General features: G+C 41.1%; 2 protein-coding genes across 2 annotated transcripts; both read left to right on the top strand.

Moving 5' to 3' along the window:
• Positions 1-12164: 12164 nt before the first annotated feature.
• On the top strand, positions 12165-13793 carry LOC115743983 (uncharacterized protein At2g34160). The gene is made up of 5 exons (XM_030679041.2): positions 12165-12386; positions 12693-12741; positions 13013-13075; positions 13171-13235; positions 13336-13793. Exons 1-5 carry the CDS (start codon positions 12267-12269, stop codon positions 13489-13491), a joined length of 453 nt encoding a protein of 150 aa, XP_030534901.2. The 5' UTR covers positions 12165-12266; the 3' UTR covers positions 13492-13793.
• A 3330-nt stretch (positions 13794-17123) lies between these two features.
• Positions 17124-23134, top strand: LOC115743961 (flowering locus K homology domain). Its single transcript, XM_030679002.1, has 7 exons — positions 17124-17240; positions 17701-18068; positions 20419-20668; positions 21509-21657; positions 21742-22023; positions 22236-22430; positions 22733-23134. The coding sequence occupies exons 2-7, from the start codon at positions 17706-17708 to the stop codon at positions 22910-22912; spliced, it is 1419 nt and encodes a 472-aa protein (XP_030534862.1). The 5' UTR covers positions 17124-17240; positions 17701-17705; the 3' UTR covers positions 22913-23134.
• Positions 23135-26132: the final 2998 nt, after the last annotated feature.

Genomic DNA, 26132 nt, shown 5'->3' with positions numbered 1-26132 from the left:
AAAAAAAGGGGGGCATTTAGCGAAATGTCACCAAGGGTGATTGGCTTTAGGATGGATTCGTTTCGAAGTCCAAGTCTCGATTCTGTTTGACCAAACTTGCTACGCGTAAAATCAGCCGGTTACCCGTTCTATTCAGGAACCAGATCTTATTTGACGGTCTTAACAATTCATCGCAAATTACTTTCGCTTGACAATCAAGTAATGACCTTACGGATCTGCGGTTGGGAGAGCGTATTCGCTTCTCGTGGAACTTCATGTCCCGCTCGTTCAACTAGACTCCCGTCTATTTCTTCCGTTTTCTCGATGCTCCATTCTTTTGTCCATAGTGGAAAAAGCTTCGGGTGGACATGGAGCAGGAGATTTCCAGGGCAAATAATTCCGTAGAATACAAGTCACGTTGAATCGGGTGGTTAACCTTCCTAATCTCCAGTTAATTAGCAGACAAGATTTGATTATGGAAAGAAGAATGTTGAATTGATGTGGAAAAAGCGGCAGATACAAACACGACTTCCGTATCGATTGCGGCATTGAATCTGGTTCGGAACGGCGGGCTCGTCTTTTCTACCATGGCGTGTAGAGTGGAAGTTTGACTCCGTGGGCTGACGAAGGAGACGTGGCTTTAGGGTCACTGTATTTTTGGCCTAATTTCTTTTAAAAAACTCAATTTACTTCGAGCTTTTTATTGACTCGAAAAAGGCTCCTAACTTTAGAATCGATGGCAAATCTATATCGAACTTTTTTTGTTTAAAAAAAAATCTCAACCTTTATGTACAGTTCAAAATATGCCCCGAATTTTATTTTGTCTTAAAAAAAAACCACAAATTTTCAGTAAAAATCAGTGGTCTCGACATGAAAATAAAAAAGGCCCACGTTGGCAAAGTAAGTGGCGATGGGTATAGACCAACATGGCATTTTCACATGAATATTAAATCCATCCTAATAAATTTTTCAAAATAAACCCGTTTTAGGATATGAAAATTGTGGACGACTGATGATGACGGTATTTGGACAGAGGGTTAATGGAGCAAATTTGATGTTAGAGTAAAAAATTGTGAATTTTTTCTTAAACAAAAAAAAAATTCAAGGTAGATTTGCGACTGCAACTAAAGTTTAGAGTTTTTTTGTTTTCCGAGACAAAAAAGAAATTTGGGAGAACAGAACCTAAAGTTTTGAGTTTTTTTTTCAAGATAAAAAATAAAGTTCGGAGCAGATTTGAGATTTGATCGGAAGCCGCTATGATGTTGTTATTTATTATTTTAATTTTCTTCATAACATCAGGTACCGACGTGTCCTCCTTTCGCTTGATTTTGTCCTCTCCTCTTTGGAGGTCCCATGTCAGAGACGATTCCTCGTGGGGATTTTTATTATTATAATTGATTATAATATTTTTCCATAATCCCCTTTTTTTTTTTTTTACAGATTTTGGTTTAGCTGCATCAACGACGAAATAATAATTAAAATAAAAAAGGGAAAGATCAATATGTGGTAGTTGATTTCTAGTTCGGGCGTTGGGCTGAATCTGCACAGCAATGACATTGCTTTTGCCATGAGCATGAACAAAAATTAAAGCATCACGAGCTACCCTAACAAGATCGATGCTTGCCGAGTCCGCGGTCGTTTTTAATTTAAGAAGTATTCTTTTTCGTTTTCGATTTCGCTTCAGCATTTTGATATTACTGAAGTATCTTAAAAAGACGTTGAACAGTTTTAACAGTCCGTATATAGTTTTTTCGAAAGATCATGAATGATTGCATATGAACCATAGTCGAAAGAACTCGTGAAAAAAATGAGGCGCAAGAAACATAAAAGTGACTCCTTAGTAGTATCTTTTTTTGTCATACAAAATCATATTATGTGTATTTGTACTCAAATTGAAATTGATTACGGAACGAGAATAGTCCGAGTGGATCCATGACCATTAGAATACCTGCCTATTAAAAATTTAATACGGCTTTCGAACAAAAACTTTTTCTCCCCTTCATTAAAATAGGGAGTTTGATAACTCTATACTTATTATGAATAATTAAGCGAAAATTCTACGAAAGTAAGTGTGGCGTCCAAATCGTTGAACAGTTAGGACATGTTTGGTAATAATTCTGTTATTGAAAATAACTTGTAAGCAAAAATGACTTTTTCTAATTATGTTTTCGGAAACATGAAAGTAGATTTTTTTTTTCACTTATTGTTTATGTTCCAAATCTATTATCGGGCCACCGATCCGTTCCCGAGAGCAAGAAATTAACCAATGTTGCCAAATAGGTTTCTATTATTTTTTTGTTATAGTGAACAGAAAAAAGAACAAGAATTAAAAAAAAAAGGCAGAAGTATTATTGAGCAGGCCCTTAATCACTAAATAAAATCCACATTTTAAATAAATTTGCAATTTCCCCCACAATCATCGTGCTGACCATGTCTTCTCATGACGTCCATTCAACGAAATTGTAGGTAAACGCCACACATAATGCACGCCACAGCCAAGTAATAATTAGTTATCAAAAATGATTAAATTTAAGTTAGATTAATTATTTAAATTTTGGGCTTTGTGATCATGGGAAAGTAGTTTAATTTGGTTGTGGTGTCCCATCATGGCGTCTCTTCAAAGGTATCTGGTACTAAATCAGTTTTGAGGTTTTGTGCTGGTGTAACCAACTTGATAATGGGACTCCTTAATCAGCGATTGTTCCTCGTACATTATCAAAATTGGGCAACTTAATTAATGTAACGTAACTTATTAATTCCATGTTCCATATAGCCAGGTATCTCCCACACGCCTAAATTCATAAATTAATCCCAACTTCTCTTTGTTTCGGTAGCTGGGTGTAATTCTCAAAATACGGTACGAAGTTAATCTCCATGTTGGTGCAGCTGATTGGGGCGTCAGAGAATTTCCAGCATTGAAACTAGAGATTATCCATTCAAATTTCACCAAGTGCAGGCAAATTTCTATGGACCAGAAGTGGGGGTGTTTGTTTTAATTCGATTATAGGTTGGACATGGTCGGTTCTTGGTTCATGACAAGGAATTGATCTTGTCTAGTCCAAATCCCGATTTCAAAATGAGAATCGATGACCTTTGGCCAGGACCATCTACACAAGCCAAAGTTTTGAATTTATTCGATCCCGATTTCCTTGAAATCTACTTCAGAACCACTGAAAACACATGGCATGCCATCCTTTTCAAACATGCATTTTTCAAGTCATCGTCAAACTTTCGTTCTAGAAAAACTCAAACCATGATGGTACGAGGGTATTAGCCATAACTCACGAGCAATAATTTTATTTGTGAATGCACTGCCAATCTTAATTAAGGGATAGTGATGGAAAGCTAACTCGATAATGTGCAAGAACACATCTATATCTGAAAAGGCTATGCCCACCTAATGCGTCTTGATTTAGAGCTTAATCACTTCCAACTTAATCAATTTTATGGACTACACGTATTGTAATCATTTTGGGGAGGACCCCAAATCATGGACGCAAGGGAGACAAGATGGGAAAAGATTGTCCAAATCTACTGTGCTCTGTGTACCTTTTGAACCCCCCAATTTGCTAGAAAAGCCTTTCTTTTCCTGCTTTCTTTTTTACTTTGAATAATTCAGGAGAAATCCCACTTTTTACTTTAAGGCTTGCTTATTTTAACTTCTTCTACATTAATAAAAGGGGTTACTGTCGGTTTTCTCACTGGAACTTAGAATACCATAACCTTAAAAAATTTATGAAGCGCCATAGGTAATTCCATATCTTGGTATTCTTACATTTCCGAAAGATTTTGAGCGTCTCTCGAGTTTTGTAAAAGTTAAATGATAAGAAACCGGTGTCTTTGTCGCAACTTAGAAAAAGTCTAAAGTAACTTTATAATTTTCGTGCCAGAATTTAAAGGAAAAAAAAAATCAAATTTTGAGAAAATGCACGGAAGAGTATACCAGAACATACAAGTCGACATTTAGATATTTCCTATTTCGAGCACTTAAGATTTAAGAAAAGTAACGGGTGCAATCTTTGCAAGATTCGAAATAGAAAAAAAGTCTAAAGTAACTTTATAATTTTTGTGCCAGAATTTAAAGAGAAAAATTAAATTTCCAGAAAATGAACGGAAGAGCATACCAGGACATGCAGGTCGACATTTAGATATTTACTAGTTTCGAGGAATTAAGATTAAAGAAAAGTAACGGGTGCGTTCTTTGGAAGATTCGAAATAGAATAACAAGTCGGAAGTGAAAAATCGCTCCGAATAAACTCGCAAAACCTGGAAGGAAAGTGAAAAGTAAAGCTAATGAATCAATGATAAAACCCAAAGAATTGGGTCCACTAGAAATGCTTCCCACATTCAAGACCGTTTGTTCACAAAGATGAATGTCACAATTTATATAGCACATACCCGGGCAAGTTTATAAACTACTTTGCCCAAGGCATCATTCAAACCTCGAGATTTCTCAGATGCGAAACAAGAAGAGAGAATTCCTTGTCATTAGAAAAGACAAAGATATTATTGGCAACAAAAGGGGCCCAAGGCATGTAGGTACCGCACTAGCACGTTAAAATAAAGAACGTATCTGTGGACCTCGCCATCCCTATATACCAAACGGACAGACCGCACAAGGTCCCTGTAAGAGAGAGAGAGAGATCTCCTTTCCTTGGTGAGGTAAATCTTTAAACAAGGAAGCTCCTGGTTTCAAAGGTTTAACCACGTTCGAAATTGTTTGTTCAGAAAGATGAAATCTCCCAACTCATATAGCCATCGTGGAAGCAAACGGCCCTCCCATTCTGCTAAAGGCAAAATTTGCTTTCTCGTGCTTGTCCGTACTCAAAAGCCCACTGCTTTATCCACTTTTGAACTTTGCACCCGCCATGGAAAAAACATAAAGCACAACCACCCCCATCACTATTCCTTTGCCCTCTTCTCTAATTTGAAATTTCACAGACTTTTTTCTCTGTGGCTCCACCTTTTTTTTGCAATTTTTATTTTATTTTATTTGATCTTTTTGCTTTTCAAGACATTTTGAAATTGGATGTGTGCATACATAAAATTTCAAGATTTGGTGTTTTTCGGTATCCACTGGGGACCAAGAAGGCGAGACACTTGTCCTTTTCCTCCGCACAAGACTTATCTCAGTTATGTTATGAAATCTGCAGCTCTTTTGGAGGTCATCCATGAATGAAATTCGAGAAAGATTCCACTCGGTGCAGACAACTTCTGTGACAACACTAGTGTGTCTTTGCTACAAAGCCAGTTTTTGCTCATCTTGGCTTGAAAAAGTTCCTGTAATTTTGCCTCTGTTTTTTTTTTGTTTGTTTGTTTTTTTGGGCAAAAGTTTGAACAACAGTAGGGTAAATGTTCCAGGATGTTTGTGGTCAAAACTGGAGACTGAAGGGTCAAGTGACTTTGGACAAGAATATCAGTGAACTGTCCAATATGAGACCAGGGGAGACATTCTTTGTTTTTGGCCTCTGAAAATTAGAACCATTTTCCAGAATCCCGGGAACAAGTCCTGAAGCTCCGACTGTAGTTGTTCCTTAAAGGTCACAGTTTAAATTGGTATTTGTTTTCATATCAGACCAAGAATCTAAACTCTGGATGTGGAATTACTGTAAAATACACTCTTTTTTTTTTGCAAATTGGATTAAGCTCGATCTCAAAGATGCCAGGAATTGAATTCGCATAAAGTCGAAATTAAAGCGGAAAAAGATGTGGGTAATAACAATGAGTTGGAGTTGTTCTGGTTGTTGAAGTTAACATTGAACGAGATCTCTGGTCTGAAGATTCCGAGGAACAGGAATTAGGAGGACACGATTGATGAGGTGTTCTCTTGTGTTTTATTTAACGTTCACAGGTAAGGATAGGACATGTTTCGTTGAAAATTTACATATTACTATGATGTCTCTCGCGGTTTTGACGCCGGTTTATTAGCCCGAAAGTCGATCGTAGTCAAGCGTAAAAGGGGTTAGATGTGTTTTCACTCTTTCCCTTTTCTTTGCACGTTTTTTTTTTTTTTTGGTGCGTGCTAAACAAAAATAGATTTGACAAATTTGTAAGCCGACCATTGCGATTCCAACACCTCGTTGGTCATGCATAAAATAGATTAGATGCCTACTCCATATGCGCACAGATGTGTCAAAATGGATTGAAAACACATATTTTAACTCATGGTCAATGAGATCGGTCAAATATGGACTAGTTGAGTTTTAATAAATGAGTTTAAGTTGTGAACTTAATTAGGTTTAAAGACAAACCCATGTTTTAACCCATTTACAACCCATTTAGTCTATAAAGGTTATTAGTTGGGTCAACCCATTCATATATCTTTTTCAATATTTCTGATTTTTTTTAATTTGTAATTTGTTAATTTCTTTTTTTTTCCTTTCTTTTACATAACAAATTAAAAGCCCCATCGCCGCCGGCTGGGTCGAGTTTAGGTTGTCGGCCAGATCACAAAAAAACAAAATAAACTTTTATTATACATAAGTTTTTAAAATTAGTTAAATATGAGAGTGTTAAATTAGTCAATATGGTTCTGATCATTTTCGATCCGATCCTCCCGTCTGATAGGTCCACAACGCGATATATCTACAGAACGACTAATCTACTCGGTAGCTCACCAAATTATAACATGGACAAAAGTTAGAATTTCCGATGCATTAACTGGTCCGAAACCCTGGGAAAGGGGTGGAGTCCTGGGCAAAGGACTGATGAAAAAACTCCACCAATCTGCTGCCCATACCTAACGCAACGAACCCAAACTGTAATTAACCGTGAGGACAGGAGGAACCTCTTTCACGACCCACATTCCAACACGAGCATTTGCATTGAAAATACAATAAATTCATCCCCACCTGCCCCCCCACCCGTTCACTTTCTTACTTACACCTTAGGAATTGCGTGAAGATTGTCAATGGAAACGTGTGGTCGTGTGTGAATTTGTTGGGAGTGGCGTTCATTGACCGTCCTTGATGGTGGGTAGAGATGGAGCCAGAAAAGTGAATGATGGATGGAGAATTGAGAAACCCTAAATTTCAAAATCAAGTGGACTTTTTGCCCACCATGTCCCCCCTTTTGACTATTCCCACTCCTATTAAAATAATGTGGTGCCGGTCAAAAAGTTCCCACCATTTTTTTTTATTATTGGAATTCAGATTGTTTTGGGATTAAAAAAAATTAAGGGATAAGATGAGCTTTGTTCAAGTTTCGCTTTGTATTGGCACACCTAATCATTCCATAACTCCCATTTAATCTTATGGTTATGGGGCACCATCACACTCCATGGGGAGTTGGAGGAATGGAATTCTAACCTATGGATTACATTCTCTTTAACGGCTGGTTCTTCTATCTCAAAAATACAAGATTGTAGAACCTTTTTTTTTTTTAGAGAATTAGCGTACAGAGCTCGACGGCTACTAGGAGATTATGTTAGAATTTTCCTAATGTGGTCTATGTATTGGTCTATTAAAATATGATATGTATTCTTAATTAGTTTTAATATGGGTTGTCTAGTGTGAACCGAGTTAGGCTCAGCTTGCCTGTGATGAGATGACCTGAGTCAGAAACTCTATGTAAATGCTCAAGTCCCTCCTCTAGTCCTCTTAACGCTAAAATCAAAACATAACTTTTCGCGATAGTAATTGTTTCATTGGACCAACGATAAGGAAAGGGAATAGAGGGGAAGGTTCGTTCTAAACCGTCGACGTTCGGCACCAATTCCGATGGATTCCAAACCAGGTGCGCGAATCCCCTTTTCCTCTATCATGTGTGCGTTTCCGAATCTCATCACGACGATCTTCGGGTGTGCCGTTTTCACGGATTACAAATTCGTCCAGGAGACTCTACATCTTGCCCTCGGTTCACTATATCGATGTGTGCGTATTTCCCTTGATTTATGCATATCTTCGATTGAATTATAACCGACGCCGTAGCATGTTGTTACCTTGAACCATCGTATTATGATACTTATAAAGAGGCTCGTGTATTTTCAATCATAGCTACCCATCCCGCAAAATCCCTTAGAATAATTTCCTTGTACTGTACAAGAAAAGCTTCATTCTCATCAGTACAGCAAGATGTGCACAAGTTGAAGACCAAAATTGAAGTAGGCGATTTTGTGTCGGTACCCATTCTTTGAAATTTCCGCCTGGCATACCGGGCTTGCTTTGCTTTCCTGTCTTAAATCCTAGATCTTTGTCATGTACTGGGGGCACCTCTTTATGTCAACCTCGCACCTGCCTCCTTCCACACCATATTCTCTCCCCCACACATCGATCAAAAGAAGAATTCTTTCTCGAAAAATTGGAACAAAATGCAGAGAACGGAAAGCAGAAAACCATGTGTACAAGTCGGAGTCGAAGAAAGCATAATGCCAGTAGAGGAAATAGGCGGCAAGTCTTGACAAAACAGACGGCGAATCGAATTTGGCTTGCCTTTTGTTCAAGAACCCATGTTGGACCACGCCCCACCCCACCCCCCCTAAAATTGCCTATGTTATCTTTATTGTCGGTTTGAGTTTCATGTCAAGGCAATTACTTTGGATGCTATCTCATCTCGACATTTCATAGGTACAGCTATGTGGGTACGGGGAATTTACACCGTGTTAAGATTTCGTGATGCGTTGTCGCACTTTGTCATTTTACAATGAATGCATGAGAAAATCGAGGTTGTTTAATGTTAGGGAAGGGCAAGCACCTTCTTACGGTGCATTATGTCCGGCCGAAAGTGTCGTGTCTCTTGATTGTAATGATAGAAAGGATTTTGCTGTCTTCCCAGCATGTTTCTAAATCTCGGACTAGTAAAGTACGGCGGAGGCGGAGGTTGCAACCTTCTTTGACCTAAGGAAGCCGGCGTTAGTGAGACGACTGTGCTCGGAGAAACGAGAAGTTTTAACCTCAACATGGCCCCGCGGGTTAGGGGGGCGGGGGAGGGAGGTGTGTTTCTGGTGGAGTACTAAGGGGGACCATAAAGACGATTATCACAATGGACCCGGGTCAGTTTTGAAGCCCGACCTCAGTTGTTTCCTAGGTTAGCTTGGGGCCAATTGGACTAGGTCGAGTCTTATGACCAAACGAACTTACTCAAGCCTGTCTCGATTGGTTCGTGCATTCGGTCGACACGACGGCGATGCCTGCATAGATTTCTCCTCCTATATAAAAGTTAGTTTAGGATGCTACCTTCCCGAGTTGAGTTCCACGTTACCCAAACGACTCAGGACGACAAAGTGGGCGCGGAAAGCGCACAGAAACAACATCCACGAAGTTTCCAAGCAAAAAATTAAAATAGCATATGTTCCATTCGATTATGGGCCCAATTTTTCACCGAATTTAAGATTTCGGGGGCATGATCGAAATTAAAATTAATTTTCCCTTGCATTTATTTATTTATTTAATTATGTCTTCCTTGCACGAATGGGAATCTCTCCGAATCGAATCGAGACCCCCCTTTTGGTCCAATCTTAAACGTGTCGCATCCTACATGAAAAAGCACTACGTATCCGAATTGTCATGGCCCATCACCCTATGTCTGTTTTGCCAATCTTAATCACCGACTGATCCGAGCCTAAAACGGCCTTCGTGGCCGTGAATCGTGGCCTCTTATCCTCTCTTGCCGCCCCTCAAAAGGGGTATGGCGATTGGACATAACACCCAGAATTGGTTGGTGCAGGAAGACCAGGTCTCTTGCCTGACCTGAATTTGGGAAGAGGAGCACTCTGGAGATGCCCATGCCTGCTCATCAGATACAGCGCAATGCTCTCTCTGGGTCTGAACCCATTCCGTAACAAGTTGGAATCTTTTAGGAAGCCTACGTGTGGACCTTGCCTTACCATATGCTTTTTCCTTCCCTCGATTCGGTTTTTGTTTCGAGAGATTCGGGGTGAAAGATTGTCCGGCTGGCTTTTTACGATTCCGCGGTGCTTTCGAGATGAACAGTACATCGACAGGAATCGAACGAGTGTCGGTCGCGATAGATCCAAGCAAAGCATTTTGGCCACCGAAGGACTGAATTCCAAGAAAATAGCGAATGAAGACTCTGCATAATTGCGGGGACTTTCTCTTGCTATTTTAGGTGCTGGGGTTCTCCAATTGCGCCCGAATGTTGCTCTTATCCGCAACAGCCGTGGAGAAAAATTCATGCTTTAGGTGGGTTTAAGCTTAGTTCAGCATTGCTACTGACGATGGCCAGCCAAGGTGTGATTAAATTTTTTTTTTTGGGGGGTCACAGTTAGTGAAATTTTGGGCGGAAGTTTCCCCTTGGAATGGGACCATTCACAGGGGGAGAGAGAGCATCCCAATGATCTCTGTCCGGTCTTGTTCCAAGGTAATTAAAGTTTAACAAAGCCCTCTTTCTAATGCACTGTCAAGTGTCAACCTCACATCAGAGTCTCACCCTGTTTCACCACCATTAGTGCACAGCATTCCAATCCAATCATTTTCACACAGAGATGGAAATAGAAGGGGTGGGGCCCGTGGGGGGGGGCCCAAATTGTGGGCAACTTTAATTTGTTAGATGCAATTACTGGTGATGGATACAGAGGCACAGTTCCTAATCAGAGGTTGGTCCCGATGGAGACCACCATATGCATTCCCTTGGCCTTCTTGCCAGAGCTCAGCAAGCAATTTCAGAGTGTTTCGATTTGTCGGTTCGGCTTGTTGCTTCGTTTTCAATCATTTCACGTTCGGCTTTTTTCTTTTTTTTCTCCTCCTCCTCTTTATGGGGATTTCAACATTCCATCTCGATTGATCGTCATAATGACGAGCGGACCGCAACCTTAAACCAATGGTTTCATCAAAGCTTTCAAGAACTGCACAATGAGTACTCTGTTCTTAAGCATGCCCGCTCTCCATTTTGGCTTCTCTTTTTCTTAGCTTTTCCTTGCTACAAAAGCGTCAACGGGGTGAGTCGGGTCGGATCGTGTCCAAAAGTTTTTGCCCGGACCCATCTTTGATTTAGCAAGGTATCGAATTTTTCGCATATCATTGGATCTATAGGCGGGCCCGTGTGGACGGGCCCTAGTCTGATACGAAAATTGCTTGCCTAGGACCGTCCAAATTGTAATTGGGACCTTGTTGGCTCGAGTGCGCTTCGACGGACCCAACATGGTCCTAGCTCATGAACATTAGCTTTCATGAGTCTTTCATAGCTCATTCTTGCTTAATTTCTTCTTCAAACACCTTTGCCAAGACCTTTTCTTCTAGGAACAAAGAGGAGTAAAGAAGGGCAAGTGGGCCACTCCAAAATAGGCGTACCTCTTAGGCCCAAAATAACTCCATGAACGGGCCCATTGCTGGGTCGATGTCAGTGTTTTTGGTCCAGTTCTCACGTGAACATGCACGCTAAAATGGTGTTCGGAAAAGTCACACTCTCCTAAGCCCTTTTGCTTTTATTTGAAAAAACCCTCAAAAGAGACTGAGAACCTGCGGGCCACCGAGACTTTTTTCTTTTTCCCGGTCTGGGGCCGGTGAGACTTCGACGAGGCCAATCTGACGCGGACAGCCTCGCTTGAGGTTGCACGATCTAGGCGGCCGTCGGCTTGGATCACGCGAACCCCGCGACCGTCGGCCTGGGTTGCACGAACCCAGGTGAATGTTGCCTCGGTTCGCGTGACCTCAGGCGAGGCTGGCTGTGGCTCGCCGGTCGCCTGCCGAAGGTAAGGGTTTTTGAGGACAATTTTATAATTATGAAAGTATAGCGGGAGTAAAATTAGAAGGAAAAAAAAAGTCTATTCGTATGCCGGAAATGCGGCATTTTAAAGTATCCGGGGACCTGCTTTGGGCTAAATGCCTTTGGAAATGCAATGACATTTTCCCAAAACTATCCAAAAAAATTGCCAAAATGCCGGGATTTTGGAGGCCCCAAAGCCCTTTGCAAATGCCGAATCAAACGAGGCCCATATTTTGACGGTGTCTTGTATACAGTGGGTCTTTCCCTCAACCATGAAATCGGGTCATCACAGAGCGCAAGGAATCACCAAATACTTGGTCATACTTTCTCAGACAAATGGTCACCTCCCAGTTTTCTCTCGCAGAACAATTGCTGTCTCCCTTTTATTTTGCTGTTTTCACTCCTGGCCATCAATCACAAAGTCACAAAAACAGATTGCCCCACAGACAAGTGGTCACTCTCTTTTCTTGGCAAACTCCCACCATTTTAGGCTCTGGATGACTTCTCACTGTTTATATATAGTGGGGAACTTCCTCTGCATTCTCTTGCGTGATCCCCTTCCTTTTCGTGGTTGTGACCAGAAGTGATAAAACAGATATAACAGAAGAACTTGGACAAATTTTCGCATGACGATGGCTGTTGACACACTGGCGGTGCCGTCGGAGAATGTTCTAGCCCCGAAGAAGAACAGGATTCAGGTGTCCAATACCAAGAAGCCCCTCTTCTTCTATGTCAATCTTGCCAAGGTGCATTATCTTCTTGTTCTTTGCTTGCTTTCGCCTCGTTCTGGAGCGACGCAATGTGATGTCATTCCGTTATAGATTTGCTTGTTAATGAGAGGTATCGGACTCGAGTTGGGTTTACATGGCCGTGTTGCAAGCTGAAAAGTAGTGAATTTCTGGTGATGTAAACCGCGGAAACTTCGTGATTTGTGACAGTTTGATCTGAATGGTAGATCATGTGGATTTTGGGCTTGTGTCCTGCCACTAGTAGTTCTCCAACAGGGTGTGCAGTTTTAATAAATTCTCAAGTTTCTCAACTTTGTGGTGCAGAGGTACATACAACAACATAATGAAGTTGAGCTCTCTGCTTTGGGGATGGGTATTCTATTCTTCAACTCTCTCATTTCACTTTAACCTCCTCCTGTTGTTCGAAATCGATTATTTGTCAGCATATCCTTTTCGTACGAATCTCGTCATAGAATGAATAGACCTGCATAAAATTTGGCTGGCAATGCAGAGAGCAAAGCTTTTATACCACACCTCAGTTGCACATACTATTGGCAGAGGGAACAAATTACTTATCTAGGTTCATTTTCGGATACTGCAAGTCATTAGAAGTATTCTAATAACCGACGTGCATGTAATTGCAGCAATTACGACCGTTGTCACCATTGCTGAGATACTCAAGAACAACGGTGTTGCTACAGAAAAGAGTATGCCTGTGCCTCCTCTTCACGCTACTGTTATTGCTTGACAGATTAATCAATCCCATCTGATATCTTTTGATCATTTTGCTGTGATGGAACAGAGGTTTTGACTTCATCGGTTGGAATGAAGGACGAGAACAGAGGGCGGGTGATCCAAAAGGCCAAGGTTTCATATTCTTTTTTTTTTCCTTCCTATTGCAATTGCAGTCGATCTGGGCATAGTTAGAATCCTTCCAGGCTATTGACCACTCTCATTTTGACATTAGATTGAGATCGTGCTAGAGAAATCGGATAGAGGAGAAAGCCCGCCAGCAACGGCTAATACAAGCACAGAAGCGACGACAACTGATACAAAGACAGAAATGGCGAAGACTGAAACAGCTACAGAACTGGCTGCCACCGCCTCTGATGAAAAGAAGTGACCATTAGGATTGTTCGCGTCAAATTTCGATCTTTACTGAATAGGGTCATTCTTTCTGAATCTATTTTGGCATTGCCCACCTTACTGGAGCAACTCTGTGGCTAGCGTCTTCGTTTTTAATAGCAGAACCAAAGATGGATTCGAGTATAGAGTATGAAGTTGAATAGAATGCAAAAAGAAACATTATACTGAATGGTTAAGTTAAATAGGGGAAGTTGCAGCTGGATGTTTCTCACATGCAGAGTTGTAAAGTACCATTAACAAAGTTTTCTGATTCAATCCTGGCTCTTTTGCTAATGCGCTGGACTGCCGATCCCCACTTTTTTCTTATGTCAATCCTACCTTTTCCTATATATAATGTCTCTATCATATGATAGCAGCTATCAGAAGATTGAGAACATCCAAGGAAGGTACTGTCTTTAGGGGTTTGATATGATTATCTCGCTAACTCATCCCATCACCTCTTTCTGCATAATCAAACAAAAGCCAAAACATGGTTTCAAGCTTACAAGTTTCCTGATAAAATTCATGGAAAACCATAATGAATTACAATGACACAAGATCAAATGAGGGGCCAAAGCAGGAGCAATGTATGGAATGAAACTAAGGAAGCACTCCTGCAAAAGTTGGGAGGAATCGGAATCCCCTCGTTCTAGACAAATTGGCTGTCGACATTTCGGGTCTATTAGACACCCGATTCTTGTAATGAATGTTAGATTTTAGGTTTAGATGCTGCCCTCCGAGCTCTCTATATCGCTTACGGAGATAGCTTTTACCTTCCATTTACCGCTGCGACTCTCCCATTAGATAGCTTTATTCCATGACTTTCCATCCTCACCTGCCTTCCTCACAATGATCTGCACACATTTTCAATCTCCTTTCCTACCTTTAGTTGCCACCCCATTCCCTCAAACCTCCTATTGATGGCTATATCTTCTCTGTTTCAATCCACCCTCACCTACATTCATCATAATGGCTCACATTCATCTCCAACCTCTTTCCGTGTTGTGCCCCTCCTCAACATGGCCCTCAATATCTAGTTTGTTTATTCTATTTCCCTTCTCCTTCCCTCGATATTACTGTGGCAGATGAAGACACTAACAAGCGCCCTTAGCGGCGGCCTCAATGTCGGAAAACGGGCAAGCTTTGGGATGAAGAAGAAGACGTCACTGCCTCGGATGCCATTTCATCGCTGGAACATCGTCAGGCCTGCAAGCTACTAAGATTATGGTGCTTATGCGATTCGTTACAGCGGATAAGAGCCCATGATCCTTTGCTCATACGCTTTTACTGTTGAAACCATGGGAGCTGGATGTACCTGCTCATCACTGGAAGTTCACACACTGCCTTCCTGGGATACAGTTGCATGGTGTCCCCTCTTTTGATTGGTATGCTCTAGGGGCAATTGAAATACTTGCTGCTGGAGTGGGCAGACTTTGTCAAACATGGTATGGATAGAAAGAGCTGAAAATGCCAAAAAACATGAAATGGATAGAAAGAGTTAAAATGCCAAGAAAGTCTTAAACCCTATTGAACTCATTCCAATTCCGTTCTAAATCTTTTAATTTGGCTAATTTTAATCCTAAGCTTTTGACAATTTACCTATTTAGTCCTAAGTCTTTTGTCAATTTGTCAATTTAACGATTTATCTTTCTCAAAAAAGGGAAATCATTCTCCTCAGATTTAGAAGGACATTTTCTATTGATCAGAAAATATTTTTCTCAACCACTCATTCTTCGCCCCCCAAACACTGGAAAACGAGGAAAATGTTTTCTTGGAAGATATTTTCTGCCCAACAAACGAAGCCTAAATCTTGTAATTTGGTTGATTTTAATCCTAAACTTTTGGCAATTTGCCAATTTAGTCCTAAACTTTTTAATGATTTGCTAATTTAGTACTTTTGATCAATTTTGGTCGGAAATCTCCGACATGACAGTTTAGTCAAAGCCGATTGTTCTACGTGGACAATTTTGGCAACTTTTTAACTTTTACCATATATATATTCTTCTTTTTTTCAACCCTAAGCCAACAGGTCACTTATCAATCTTATCAATGACTTTCGGCCAAAATTAGTTAGAAAAACTAAATTGAAAAATTGTTTAGAATTAAATTGATAAATCTTCAAAAATTTTATGATTAAATTGGCAAAATTAAAAGTTTTCGGTATAAATTGGCAAATCGTAAAAAAGTTTAGTTGGCCAAATTATAAGGTTTAGAACTGAATTGGCACAAATACAATAGATTTAATTTGGTAATTTTCCTATTAAATCGATAATCATTTCTCATAATTTTTTTTAATCTTATTCTATCTTATCTTATTCTACTATACAAGCCACTCCCTCCTTAGGATTCCCACCCTTTCCTCGAAGGTGGGGATTCCAATCCCCTATTTTTCTCTTCGTAAATAGGAAGACAGGCTCTTGGAGTAATCCCCCGTGATTTATTTCTTATAAGTTTATTGGAGTCTATTAAGCATGTTGTGACTTAAGACTTTAAAACCAAGTTTCGATTCGCTGCCACATATGAAGATGTTGTGTAGCGGCTAGATGTTCCGTTTCTCCTGTGGACGGACATGACATTATGTAAAGTACTGCAATAATTATAAATCGTATTTTCTAATTCGGAGGGTGAATTTTGAGTTTCACGGAGGAAATGGAAGGTGAAGAATTTCGTTAATGAGTATTCTTATGATCAATCTAGATCGTTGAAAATAGTAATAACTTATATCGACACATTTTAAAATCACGCCATAGCGTAATATTTAAAAAGTTGCGATATTTTACATATTAGCGTTAGTATCTCCAAAGTACAGCTAGTGGCCCTTTACAAAGTGCTCCAGTGCATTTGATTCAGCATTTTGAAAGCCTTCAGGCGAAAATTTGAGGTGTTTGACAACTATTCTCAAGAGTTTTGGTGAAAGCTGTTCTTAGGAAGGCTAAAGCCCTATTAATGAAAATAGTCAATTGCTTATTTTGGCCTCAAAATTTTACTAAAAATTCAATTTTACCTATCTTAAAATGTAAAACCCTAGATCTACTGTTCATATTCCTTTTTGAGTAAGGGTGGCTGTTGAGGGCCGACGAATGGTCACCCGGGGGTTGAGCGACCCCAAGCAAAGGCCGCTTGGGTCGTGCCACCTCGAGCCTTGTCGCCCGGGTCATGCGACCTTTAGCGATGGTCGCCTTGGGTCATGTAACCCCGGTGATGGCCGCTTGGGGTCGTGTGACCCCCAACGATTGTCCCCGGAACGCGTGGCTAAGGCGATGGTCGCCTAGGTGGCGCGACCTTAGGCCTCGTCACCGGGTTTGCGCGACCTCGGGCGGCCTCGGTCGATGGCGCCATAGTTGGTTCACCGGCTGCCTAAGCCTTTGGCCGGTTGATTTTTTAAATAAAAAATGAAATTATTCAGCCAAAGCCCTTTACAATTTTTTTTTTTTTTGACAAACACAACTTAATCCAAAGTTGCTTTTGAAAGAAGTGTTCGCCAAATGATATTTACATTTCCTCTTTAGCCCATTTCCAAAGACGAACCAAACCCGCAAAACTCGAGTTGAAAGGGAAGGGTTATTTTCGTCAGTTCAATAAAAATCCAGCGGTTCCACACGAAATTACATGTTTATCCCTGTCCACAAAAGCGAATTCTCCAGCTATCTCATCGCGAAACAACTCCGTTCTCCCCCTGTTCTCTCTCTCTCCCTCTCTCCCGCGAGCGAAAACCTAGAAGCCAGATTCTCCTGTCTACACCCTCAGGTGAGTAAAGCTGCGATTAGGGCTTACTGTTGTTCATGGGCGTGCATCTGCCACGCTTCTTCTTCGTGGGTTCCCTTGGTTCCGTCGTCTCCGATCGTTCAGGATAGCGATTGTTTTAGCCCCGATCACTTTGTTGAGCTCGATAGTATTATAGCTCGTGCTATGTGCCTGTTCTTCGTTCTTTGTTTGGGCGTGTTTTCTTTTTTCCTTTCAGGCCGAGCCTCCTTGTGGGTATGCATATCTTGGGCCTATTGATGTTTCACGCCACTTAGGGTTTTGGGTTTTTGATTCTTTTTTCGTTTCGATGAGAATTTATGTTCTTGCATTGTGTTAAGTTGGTATTAAGTGGTCGCGCATCTATTCTATCATTTGTGGAAAAAGACTGGCCGCTGCCAATTAGTTGTGGTGTCTTGATGTTGTGGAGATGCGGGCACGTTTATATCCATTTCCTCTTGTGCAGAACTAATGGCTGAAGTGGAGCAAAACCTTGAGGAGCAGAATGATGCGACTGAAGCCGAGCAGAGCCCTGAGCAGGAGCTCGAGCAAACCCTTGAGCAGACCCTCGAGCAGATGCCTGAGGAGAGCGTGGAGGAGTTACCTGCAGACTCACAGCCTGAAGAGAAGCCGCAGGAAGACAGTCCAGCAGCTGGAGCTGCTGAGAAGAAGTGGCCTGGATGGCCGGGAGATAGTGTCTTCCGTATGTTGGTTCCAGCCCAAAAGGTCGGCAGTATAATCGGGCGCAAAGGGGAGTTCATAAAGAAAATTGTTGAGGAGACGAGAGCTCGGATTAAGATTCTTGACGGTCCTCCTGGAACTGCTGAAAGAGCTGTAAGTCCTCTTTCCCACTTTTCCGATGGCTTGCGGTTTTCAAGGTTTACTCATTCAATCTGTCTTGAAGTTCTAGTGGCACATATTTGCTGATTGGAAAACAAATTTTCAAAATTAACGTGTCTTTACCAGATTCTGATTTGGATCAGGTCTTAGTATTAAGCTGACTCCTAGATGGAGAATAAGCAACAGCTCGATGGATGTATGGTTTATTAGTTATTGTATGTGTCTCTGCAAAACAACATCTTTGGGAGATGCTGCAAAGTGTTTCTGGAGAAACTTTTGTTCAAGCTGATCACACAATCCGTGAGCTAATTTTGCTAGAATTTCCTAGATGCTTGTTCTTTCTGGTGTTTTCCTCTATCTATGTGGGGGCAAGCACAATGGCTTGTCATAGTCCATTGACTGGACTGGTGCTAATGCAGAACGGCCAGGTAGCTTATCCTTTCTAACTGGGGCTTGGTGCCAAGAAGGAGACTAAAAGTCATGTTGGCTCATAGTCCATTTTATCAGCAGTATCTAATGGTTAATCCTATGAAAGGTTCCAAAATTTAACAGCCAACAGTGCAAACTAGGATATGCTATTCTTTGTGGTTTGTTGAGGGTAAGACCTAATATTCACCATATAGATGAGTGGAAGTACGAATAACTCTGGGTTGATGGTGTAGATAAAATATAGTGGGAGTTTGGACCTTCGTGAAGTAAAGGCGTGGGAAAAATGTTTTAAGTAATGGGAGTTGTTTCTTGAAAACAGTCATTTGAAATTTGTGAAATCCCAAAGCATATTATAATAAAAAATGATGAGTGGTGACTTAATCAATGCTCAACATTAAAAATACAATCATTATATGACTCGAGTACCGAAAAGAAGGTTAAAAAAAGGAAGAATCACTGAAAGAAATATGGAATATGAAATGCAATTCCTTTACTTTAGTAACCAAAATGGGTCTGTGCAGGTTCCGTCGGCAAATTTAAGGCCACGAATCTATCCTCAATAAGACCCCAATATGCAGAAACAAAGTTCCAGGTTGCAGGGATCAGCTTTGAGCATTACAAAGTGCTGATAAGCTGGCCTGATTAATTTCAGTCACCTCATGTACGAACAACTGTACCAAGAAGCCCTGCGTGCTATCGGGTAACTTCAGAGCCTGGATGATTGATTTGCTGCAGGTGTTAAACACTGCGGGGGGAACCTTATCTACTTAGTCAGCATGTGAAGATATTAAAAGCAGCATTAGATGTAGAGTGCTTATGAGATACTTACAAAGTGCTAATAATACTTCTAATGTCACACTAATGTCAATAAAGAATGTTGTGAGAGTAACGTTGGATGGACTTCTGTAATGCATGCATCGGTGCCCTGTTCATTGGTAAACATTAACTCTCATGATTGGGCATCTGATAGGAAAGTGACGTCTAATCTTTGGGAAAAGCAGCAACAGTGCAATCGAACTTTTGACAAAAATAAGAACGTACCTTTGTAATCCAACGTTTGATAAGTTTATTTTTCAGGCTGGATCTCAAATTCACTTGTTCCCTCTTGTCCCCATGGAATGACGAGAGCAGCAGCTGAGAAATCAATTTTATAAGAAGTTATTGTATGGCACCGCCACTTAAACGAGTAGAATTATACTGATCTTGGACTCTATGTTGTCTCCTTGAATATGGAGAGCATGATTTAGTTAAAAAGATGAAGTGGTGGGCTAATTACGGGAATATGATATGCCATACTTGCAATATAGTTGATCAAGAATATATAACATCTGGAGAGTTTGGTCATTCATTTGCACTGGACGTTTCTGGACTCATTTCTTCGATTACTTCAGAAGCTAAGCTCCAAAATGTACCTGATCCAAACATGGAAAGATAAGTGTCTCCTTGTGTAGGTAGCTTTGGCCATCCATAGGAATAGCACATGCTATTATTTTAGCAAGTAGTTTATTTAGGAATTTGGTTGACGTATTAGGACTTGCTAAAGGAGCTTGAGTTGTTTATACGAGCGATTGAGTAGATGGAATCAAATGGAAGGCAATCATCAGATTTCTTGTTATAGAAGGGGACAAGATTATGGGCCTCCTCTCTATCAATACATTAGGAGCTAAGAATATTCTATTTTTCGGCTCCCATTTCTTTCACCATGTGAGTCTTGAATGGTATCTGGTATAACATCTGGTTGCAGGTAGATAGCTATGCTAGATAACTTTCATAATCCGACCTTCATAACTTGTGAATAATACCCGGTTGCACATATGCCAGATGACATGTAATCTATGTAGGAATTGTCTTTAGCTGGCAAAGACCCGATCAATTTAGTGCTAAAACTGATGTCTCTGCCTGTAATCTATTGAAGGTAATGGTGTCTGCGAAGGAGGAGCCTGATTCTTCTCTTCCTCCTGCTGTGGATGGCCTTTTGAGAGTTCACAAGCGCATTGTTGATGGGTTGGATGGTGACTCTAATCCTCCCTCTGGCGCAGCTGGAAAGATCTCAACAAGGCTACTGGTGGCGGCCTCACAGGCAGGAAGCTTAATTGGAAAACAAGGAGGGACAGTTAAATCCATTCAGGAAGAGTCAAACTGTATTGTTAGAGTTCTCGGCACAGGTTCCTATATATAACTTATTTCCTTTTCCAATTGCAATTGCATTCTGCAGCAGAGTGATTCTATCTTTGTTTGCTAAGCTAGTCTGAACTGCATTTTTTGTGTTAATTTGGTTCCTTGGTACTCCAAGATGCATAGTTGTTAATTTGTCGTTCCATTTGCATTTAACATTTTTGGGAGTTCAGATGCAAAGTATCCTTAATTCTCTCATCTCTGGAACCTATTTGGTCTAGATCAAAAAATGAAATGACCCCTACCGCAAATTCTTTCGGGTTGTGGCTGTCATGCAATCATATGGCTTACGTGCTTAATATTGACGTTTTATTACTTTTTAAGATCATTGAGATTGAGCTGTAGCCTGTGGGTGTGTAAATTCGCGTTCGCTGAATTGTGAAGTTTGTTCCTATCTATCATTGATTTGGTGTCAGTTTCGAGCATGAGTCTATGCAGTTGGTGCATCATGGATGAACAGAATGCTCTTTCATGCACATGCATTGGGTTTACATTCTCCCCTTCTGCGTAAGGAGAAACCTCTCCAATTTTTTAATTTGGATATCGTATTAAGTCCTTAATTTTTATTGTAGCCTTTCAATCGTTGGTTTCCCCCATTTTTCCTATCTGGCGTCATGTAACAAGTACCATGTAAGCAACCATTGGGGACACTATGAGATGGGTGGAATGAAACTTCTCAAAATGATTTGTGATTAAGACTACACTGCACAAATTAAAAAGATTTAGTTCTTGACTACATTTTGTACAAAAGGTTTAGGATTTTTGGTGTAATTTTAACATATGTGTGTGTTTGTCCTTTTGACATAATTTACTTCGACTAAATGGTGCAGAAGAACTGCCAGTGTTTGCTCTTCAAGATGATAGAGTTGTTGAAGTTGTTGGAGAGCCAACAGGGGTTCACAAAGCTGTGGAGCTAATTGCATCTCATTTGAGGAAATTTTTAGTTGACCGCAGTATCATCCCATTGTTTGAGATGCATGTAAGTCCTGTCCTTCCCTTGGCAACAATTTGTATGTTTTATGGTAAAAGACATGTGAGGGCCTTACACTAAATTTTAAATCAGATGCAAAAGGGAAAGAATCCTCCAATGGAGCATATGCCACCACACCAATCCTGGGGTCCACCACCTGGTCTTCCTCCGAATGCTGGTGGTGGCCCTGGTTATGGACATAATTCTCAATATATGCCCCCTCCGCGGCAGCTTGATAGTTACTATCCACCTCCTGAATTGCCGCCTCCTATGGAGCCACAGTCTCATCAGGGTATATCTGCTTATGGAAGAGATGTACCAATGGGGATGCATGCACCATCCAATGCCCAATCGGCACCTTCCATGATCAAGCAGGTAATTGCTGTGTTTCCTCCGTTATTCTTCATCTTGTCATGATTTGGTCATTATTATTTTTAAACTTGATTCAGAAACTTGGGCCGTCTCCCTCCCTCCCTCCCTCCCTCCCTCCCTCCCTCTCTCTCTCTCTCTCTCTCTCTCTCTCTCTTGTTTGCTGAACTTTGTTCGTTTGATCCTTTCCTAACATTGCTACCATTTCAATTTTGCAGATCACACAGCAAATGCAAATTCCCCTTTCTTATGCCGATGCTGTCATTGGGTCAGCTGGTTCCAGTATAAGCTACATTCGACGAACCAGCGGAGCTACTGTTACCATTCAGGAAACTAGGGGAGTTCCTGGAGAAATGACGGTTGAAATTAGTGGAACTGCTTCGCAAGTTCAGACCGCACAGCAATTAATACAGGTAAAGTCCCTGCATTTGGAGAAACGCTGGCTTTTATATCATGTCAAATGTTCCAGCTGTTAATGACTCGGCTGCCATTTGGCCCTAGTTTGAACGTTGTTAAGTTGGTGTAATGGCTTGTGCATATATATATATATATAAAGTGCCTCTACTTCCATGTACATTCTATATTTTGGTAGACACAGTTGTTATAGTTTTTCAACTGAGGAGAGATAAATGTTGTTACTGCATTTCCTTTTGACCAATTTATGTAGGCTTCTGCTCATTAATGGCCCAAAAAAAAAAAAAATCCCATTTTGCAGAATTTTATGGCAGAGGCAGCAGCAGCACCATCGCAGGCACCAGCAGCTGGGCACATGGACCAAGGTTATAATTCTTATGGAGCTCACGGTTCTGTTTATGCATCTCCGGCATCGAACCCAGGACACGCAGCACATGGTGGAGCTTATGGCTCGGTCTATGGGGCCAATTATGGGTATTAAGCGGGGTTGTCCAATTAATGCTGTTGTGTATCTGAGAGGGATGTCAGCTAAGCTCGATAGGCACATTCCATACTTTGTTAAGGATAGTTTTGAATGATTACCTTGCTTTTTCATCAAGTTTATTGATCGTCTAACAACTAAGTAGGTATGTGCATGACATTGTACTCCTGTAAGTTTGTTCAATTTTGAGTTCATGAATTTGCCAGTCGGTTGCTCCTGCAATGTCTGTTTGACGACACCAGTGCATGTCTGATGATGATTCCTAGGCTCAGCTCTACATCTTTATCTAAAGTTAAAAGAGGTGGTTCAGGCAGTGTTGAGCAACACAGCTTTCTGTAGTTCTGTAGACATAACGAAAGGAAAAGCTCATCTTAAATGACATCATCATCTTTGCCTGGCTGTTTAATGCTTTTAAGAATGCATTTTGGATTGGGTAAATACAAAATTAATGGCCAAGGCTGGTGCTTTTTAAGGGTTCCAGGCTCATTGCTGGGAATCATGTAGGCTTTGAGGAAATTGTGGCTTGATGAAACTGGCTTTCTGGGCAGGTGAGCGGCATTCCTGGAACTGTTAACACAGCCAAGCTCGTACGGTAGTGGCCTGTTTATACAGTAGCTCTAGGTCTGCTGCTTTGGAAGTCAAGTGTAGAAACCCAAGAATTTAGAGAGGATGCACGTTTCGAAGGTGCAAGGTAGTTTGATTCGTAGGGCCCTCAGAGAGAAGGCTATGATCTTCAGCTCGGCAGTTAAAAAGAGTTGCTAAGCCAAGCTGCCTGAATTTTTCGAGTGAACCTAAAGATCAGAGCTGGTCTTCCCTTGATCTATTGCCTCAGAGAAGAGAATTAACACGTGCGGTGCAAAACCCTCCATTGACATAGACATGTCCATCAAGTAGAATTGGACATGATCTTTTAAGTGATGCGGGAGCATTAGAGCTTGAGATTTCCATTGATCTAACTCGCAAGCCCTACTCAATTCTCATCATGTAAGCAAGTGGGAACAACGGCCAGGATTTAATCCAATGGGTCCAAAGCGTCCAAGAATGGGCTTCTACAATTTGGAAAGTGTATGCAAAACGATGATCATGGTTGGTGGCTGATTTGCAAGGTTGAAATTCCCGTATTTTTGATAATGTTTTGCTTAGTTCCTCTACAAATACAGACGAATTCTCAAATATATAGATTTTAATTGAGTTTGATAATACACAAGAATTCCTCTCAAGTGAGCGAATTTCGTTATGGTTCTTTATCCAAGTTTTTGGTGGCGAGACTATAATTCTTTGACATTGGCCGGTGGATCATTCCTTTATGCCTTGACGAAGAACTTCGTCTATCTGATCCTTTGTTTCATCCAAACGCATCCCATTAACACATTCTCCTTTAAAACACATACCACAAAGGCTTCTTCCTTACACTTATCCATCATACACGTTGAGAATCCCATAATCCTCACCCTGTATCATTAAGGATGATCGACTCGGATGAAAAAGCGTTGACCTTTTATTCGGGTTTTAGTAGGGCAGACGACTTTCTGATAAGAAGAGGAAGCTTCTTCTCAATCAACTTCGTGGCTTTCTACATTTCTACTGGATAGAAGTTGGTTTCATCCTGCCTTGTGTTCTGCAAGATTAGTGAAGAAACGTTAGGATAACCATGCCATATTGCTCCCTCGCGCAGAGACAAAAGGAAAACTTCAATGGAAGATGCATCTTAAAGTATCAATATCCACTCTGAAGTGCCGAGAACTGTCTTAATCGTTCTGGTGACTCATGATATTGCACTTACGGTGGTTGCTCGGACATGATCGTTGTCAGGAGGCCAGGAATGATGAGAGAAGGAGATGAGATTGGGTGGATTCCTCTTCATTGTGCTGCTTGCTTTAGTTGAAGTTCAGCTGTTCCGGCGACATGATAACTGTGCGGCATACCTCATAGACCGATATGCAGAATCCCCTCTTCTTATTGCAGCATTTCAAGGCCACGTATTGTTGACGAGCTGGTTAGATTTTGTCCGGAAGCTTGGGATGCATTAATAAAACAAGGAGCAAACGACCAGATTAACACTGCACAAGCATTTAATAATTTAATAACATCTTGGCTCTAGGATGCTTCCAGGCTAAACTGCATCAAGCAAATCTCATTGAAATGTCCATCTCTAGTGTATTGAAATGGAAAAGAGAAAACTTGAGAGGAGAGAAGTAACAGAGGTGCAGTGCAAACACCTTCGTCGAATGATGTCTCTGTCGAATTTCTTTTGACCTGATACTTCGTGACATCTACGTAGTGCCTTACCCTTCAATTTCAGGAACGAAAGAGCAGACGATTGCCTAGATGAACACTAGAGGAATCCTCTGCCAAAAGCTTCTGGCGTTTAGTTTTACATATGTATTAATTGCACCAGTTTATCTAAGAGAAGCAAGGATGGATGACAGACAAAAAATCAAGATAACCACGCCATGTATGCTGCCGCATTGCCCCCAAGAGCGCGGTAAAGAGAATTGAGGAAATAACACATCACAAGAGTCAATCTCAAGCCTGGAACAGTCTTAATTATACCTTGTGACCCTCATATAATCGAGATTTGGGAAGGTTGCTGTGAAGAAACCGACGCATGACAGAACACTGATGATCAGAGAAGTAGATAATATTTGGTGGACTCCTTTTTGTTATGCTGCTTACTACGGCAATGTCGAAGCAGTTCAACTAGCTCATCGACTGTTTAGATTGGCATGAGAACAGCAAAACACGTGTTGAGCAGGTCCGTTCACTTATTGATTAAGTCTGGCAACAATAAGATTGGTCAAGAGTCGATCAGCTATGAGCAGGACCAAACAGGAAGCAATATGATCAAACAAAGAACCATGCTCGAGCTTCAGATGGTTGGTGTGGTGCTCATAGCTACCGTCACCTTCACGACTGCATTCACCATGCCTGGTGGTGGTTACACCAACGATGGGCCTGACCCAGGAATTGCTGCTCTAGCAGGGAGGCCGGCTTTCAAATGCCTCTGTCATAGGGAACATACAAATGCTTTTGGGGCAATTTCAAGAGGGTGAGATATGCCAAACTTGCGGTTGCCATTGGTGGGATGGTGCTCGCCTCTCCTTCTGGTACGTATGTCATATCGTCCAAATCCCGAACCATGGGTCTAGGAATCGTTCCTCATGTCATGGCCGGGGCCGAATTTCTCGTGATTATTACCTGATTGTTGCTATGATTGACC

The sequence above is a fragment of the Rhodamnia argentea genome, chromosome 1 (assembly GCF_020921035.1).
Source record: "Rhodamnia argentea isolate NSW1041297 chromosome 1, ASM2092103v1, whole genome shotgun sequence".
NCBI classification, from domain to species: Eukaryota; Viridiplantae; Streptophyta; class Magnoliopsida; order Myrtales; family Myrtaceae; genus Rhodamnia; species Rhodamnia argentea.
The sequence above is the reverse complement of the archived record's forward strand: the minus strand, read 5'-3'. Positions and strand labels throughout refer to the sequence as shown.

Coding starts and splice junctions, on each gene's coding strand:
- LOC115743983 (XM_030679041.2), top strand. CDS start 12,267: ATGACGATGGCTGTTGACACACTGGCGGTGCCGTCGGAGAATGTTCTA. Junction 13,076..13,170: donor CGGTGTTGCTACAGAAAAGA/GTATGCCTGTGC, acceptor GTGATGGAACAG/AGGTTTTGACTTCATCGGTT. Junction 13,236..13,335: donor GGGTGATCCAAAAGGCCAAG/GTTTCATATTCT, acceptor TTTTGACATTAG/ATTGAGATCGTGCTAGAGAA.
- LOC115743961 (XM_030679002.1), top strand. CDS start 17,706: ATGGCTGAAGTGGAGCAAAACCTTGAGGAGCAGAATGATGCGACTGAA. Junction 18,069..20,418: donor CTGGAACTGCTGAAAGAGCT/GTAAGTCCTCTT, acceptor AATCTATTGAAG/GTAATGGTGTCTGCGAAGGA. Junction 20,669..21,508: donor TGTTAGAGTTCTCGGCACAG/GTTCCTATATAT, acceptor TAAATGGTGCAG/AAGAACTGCCAGTGTTTGCT.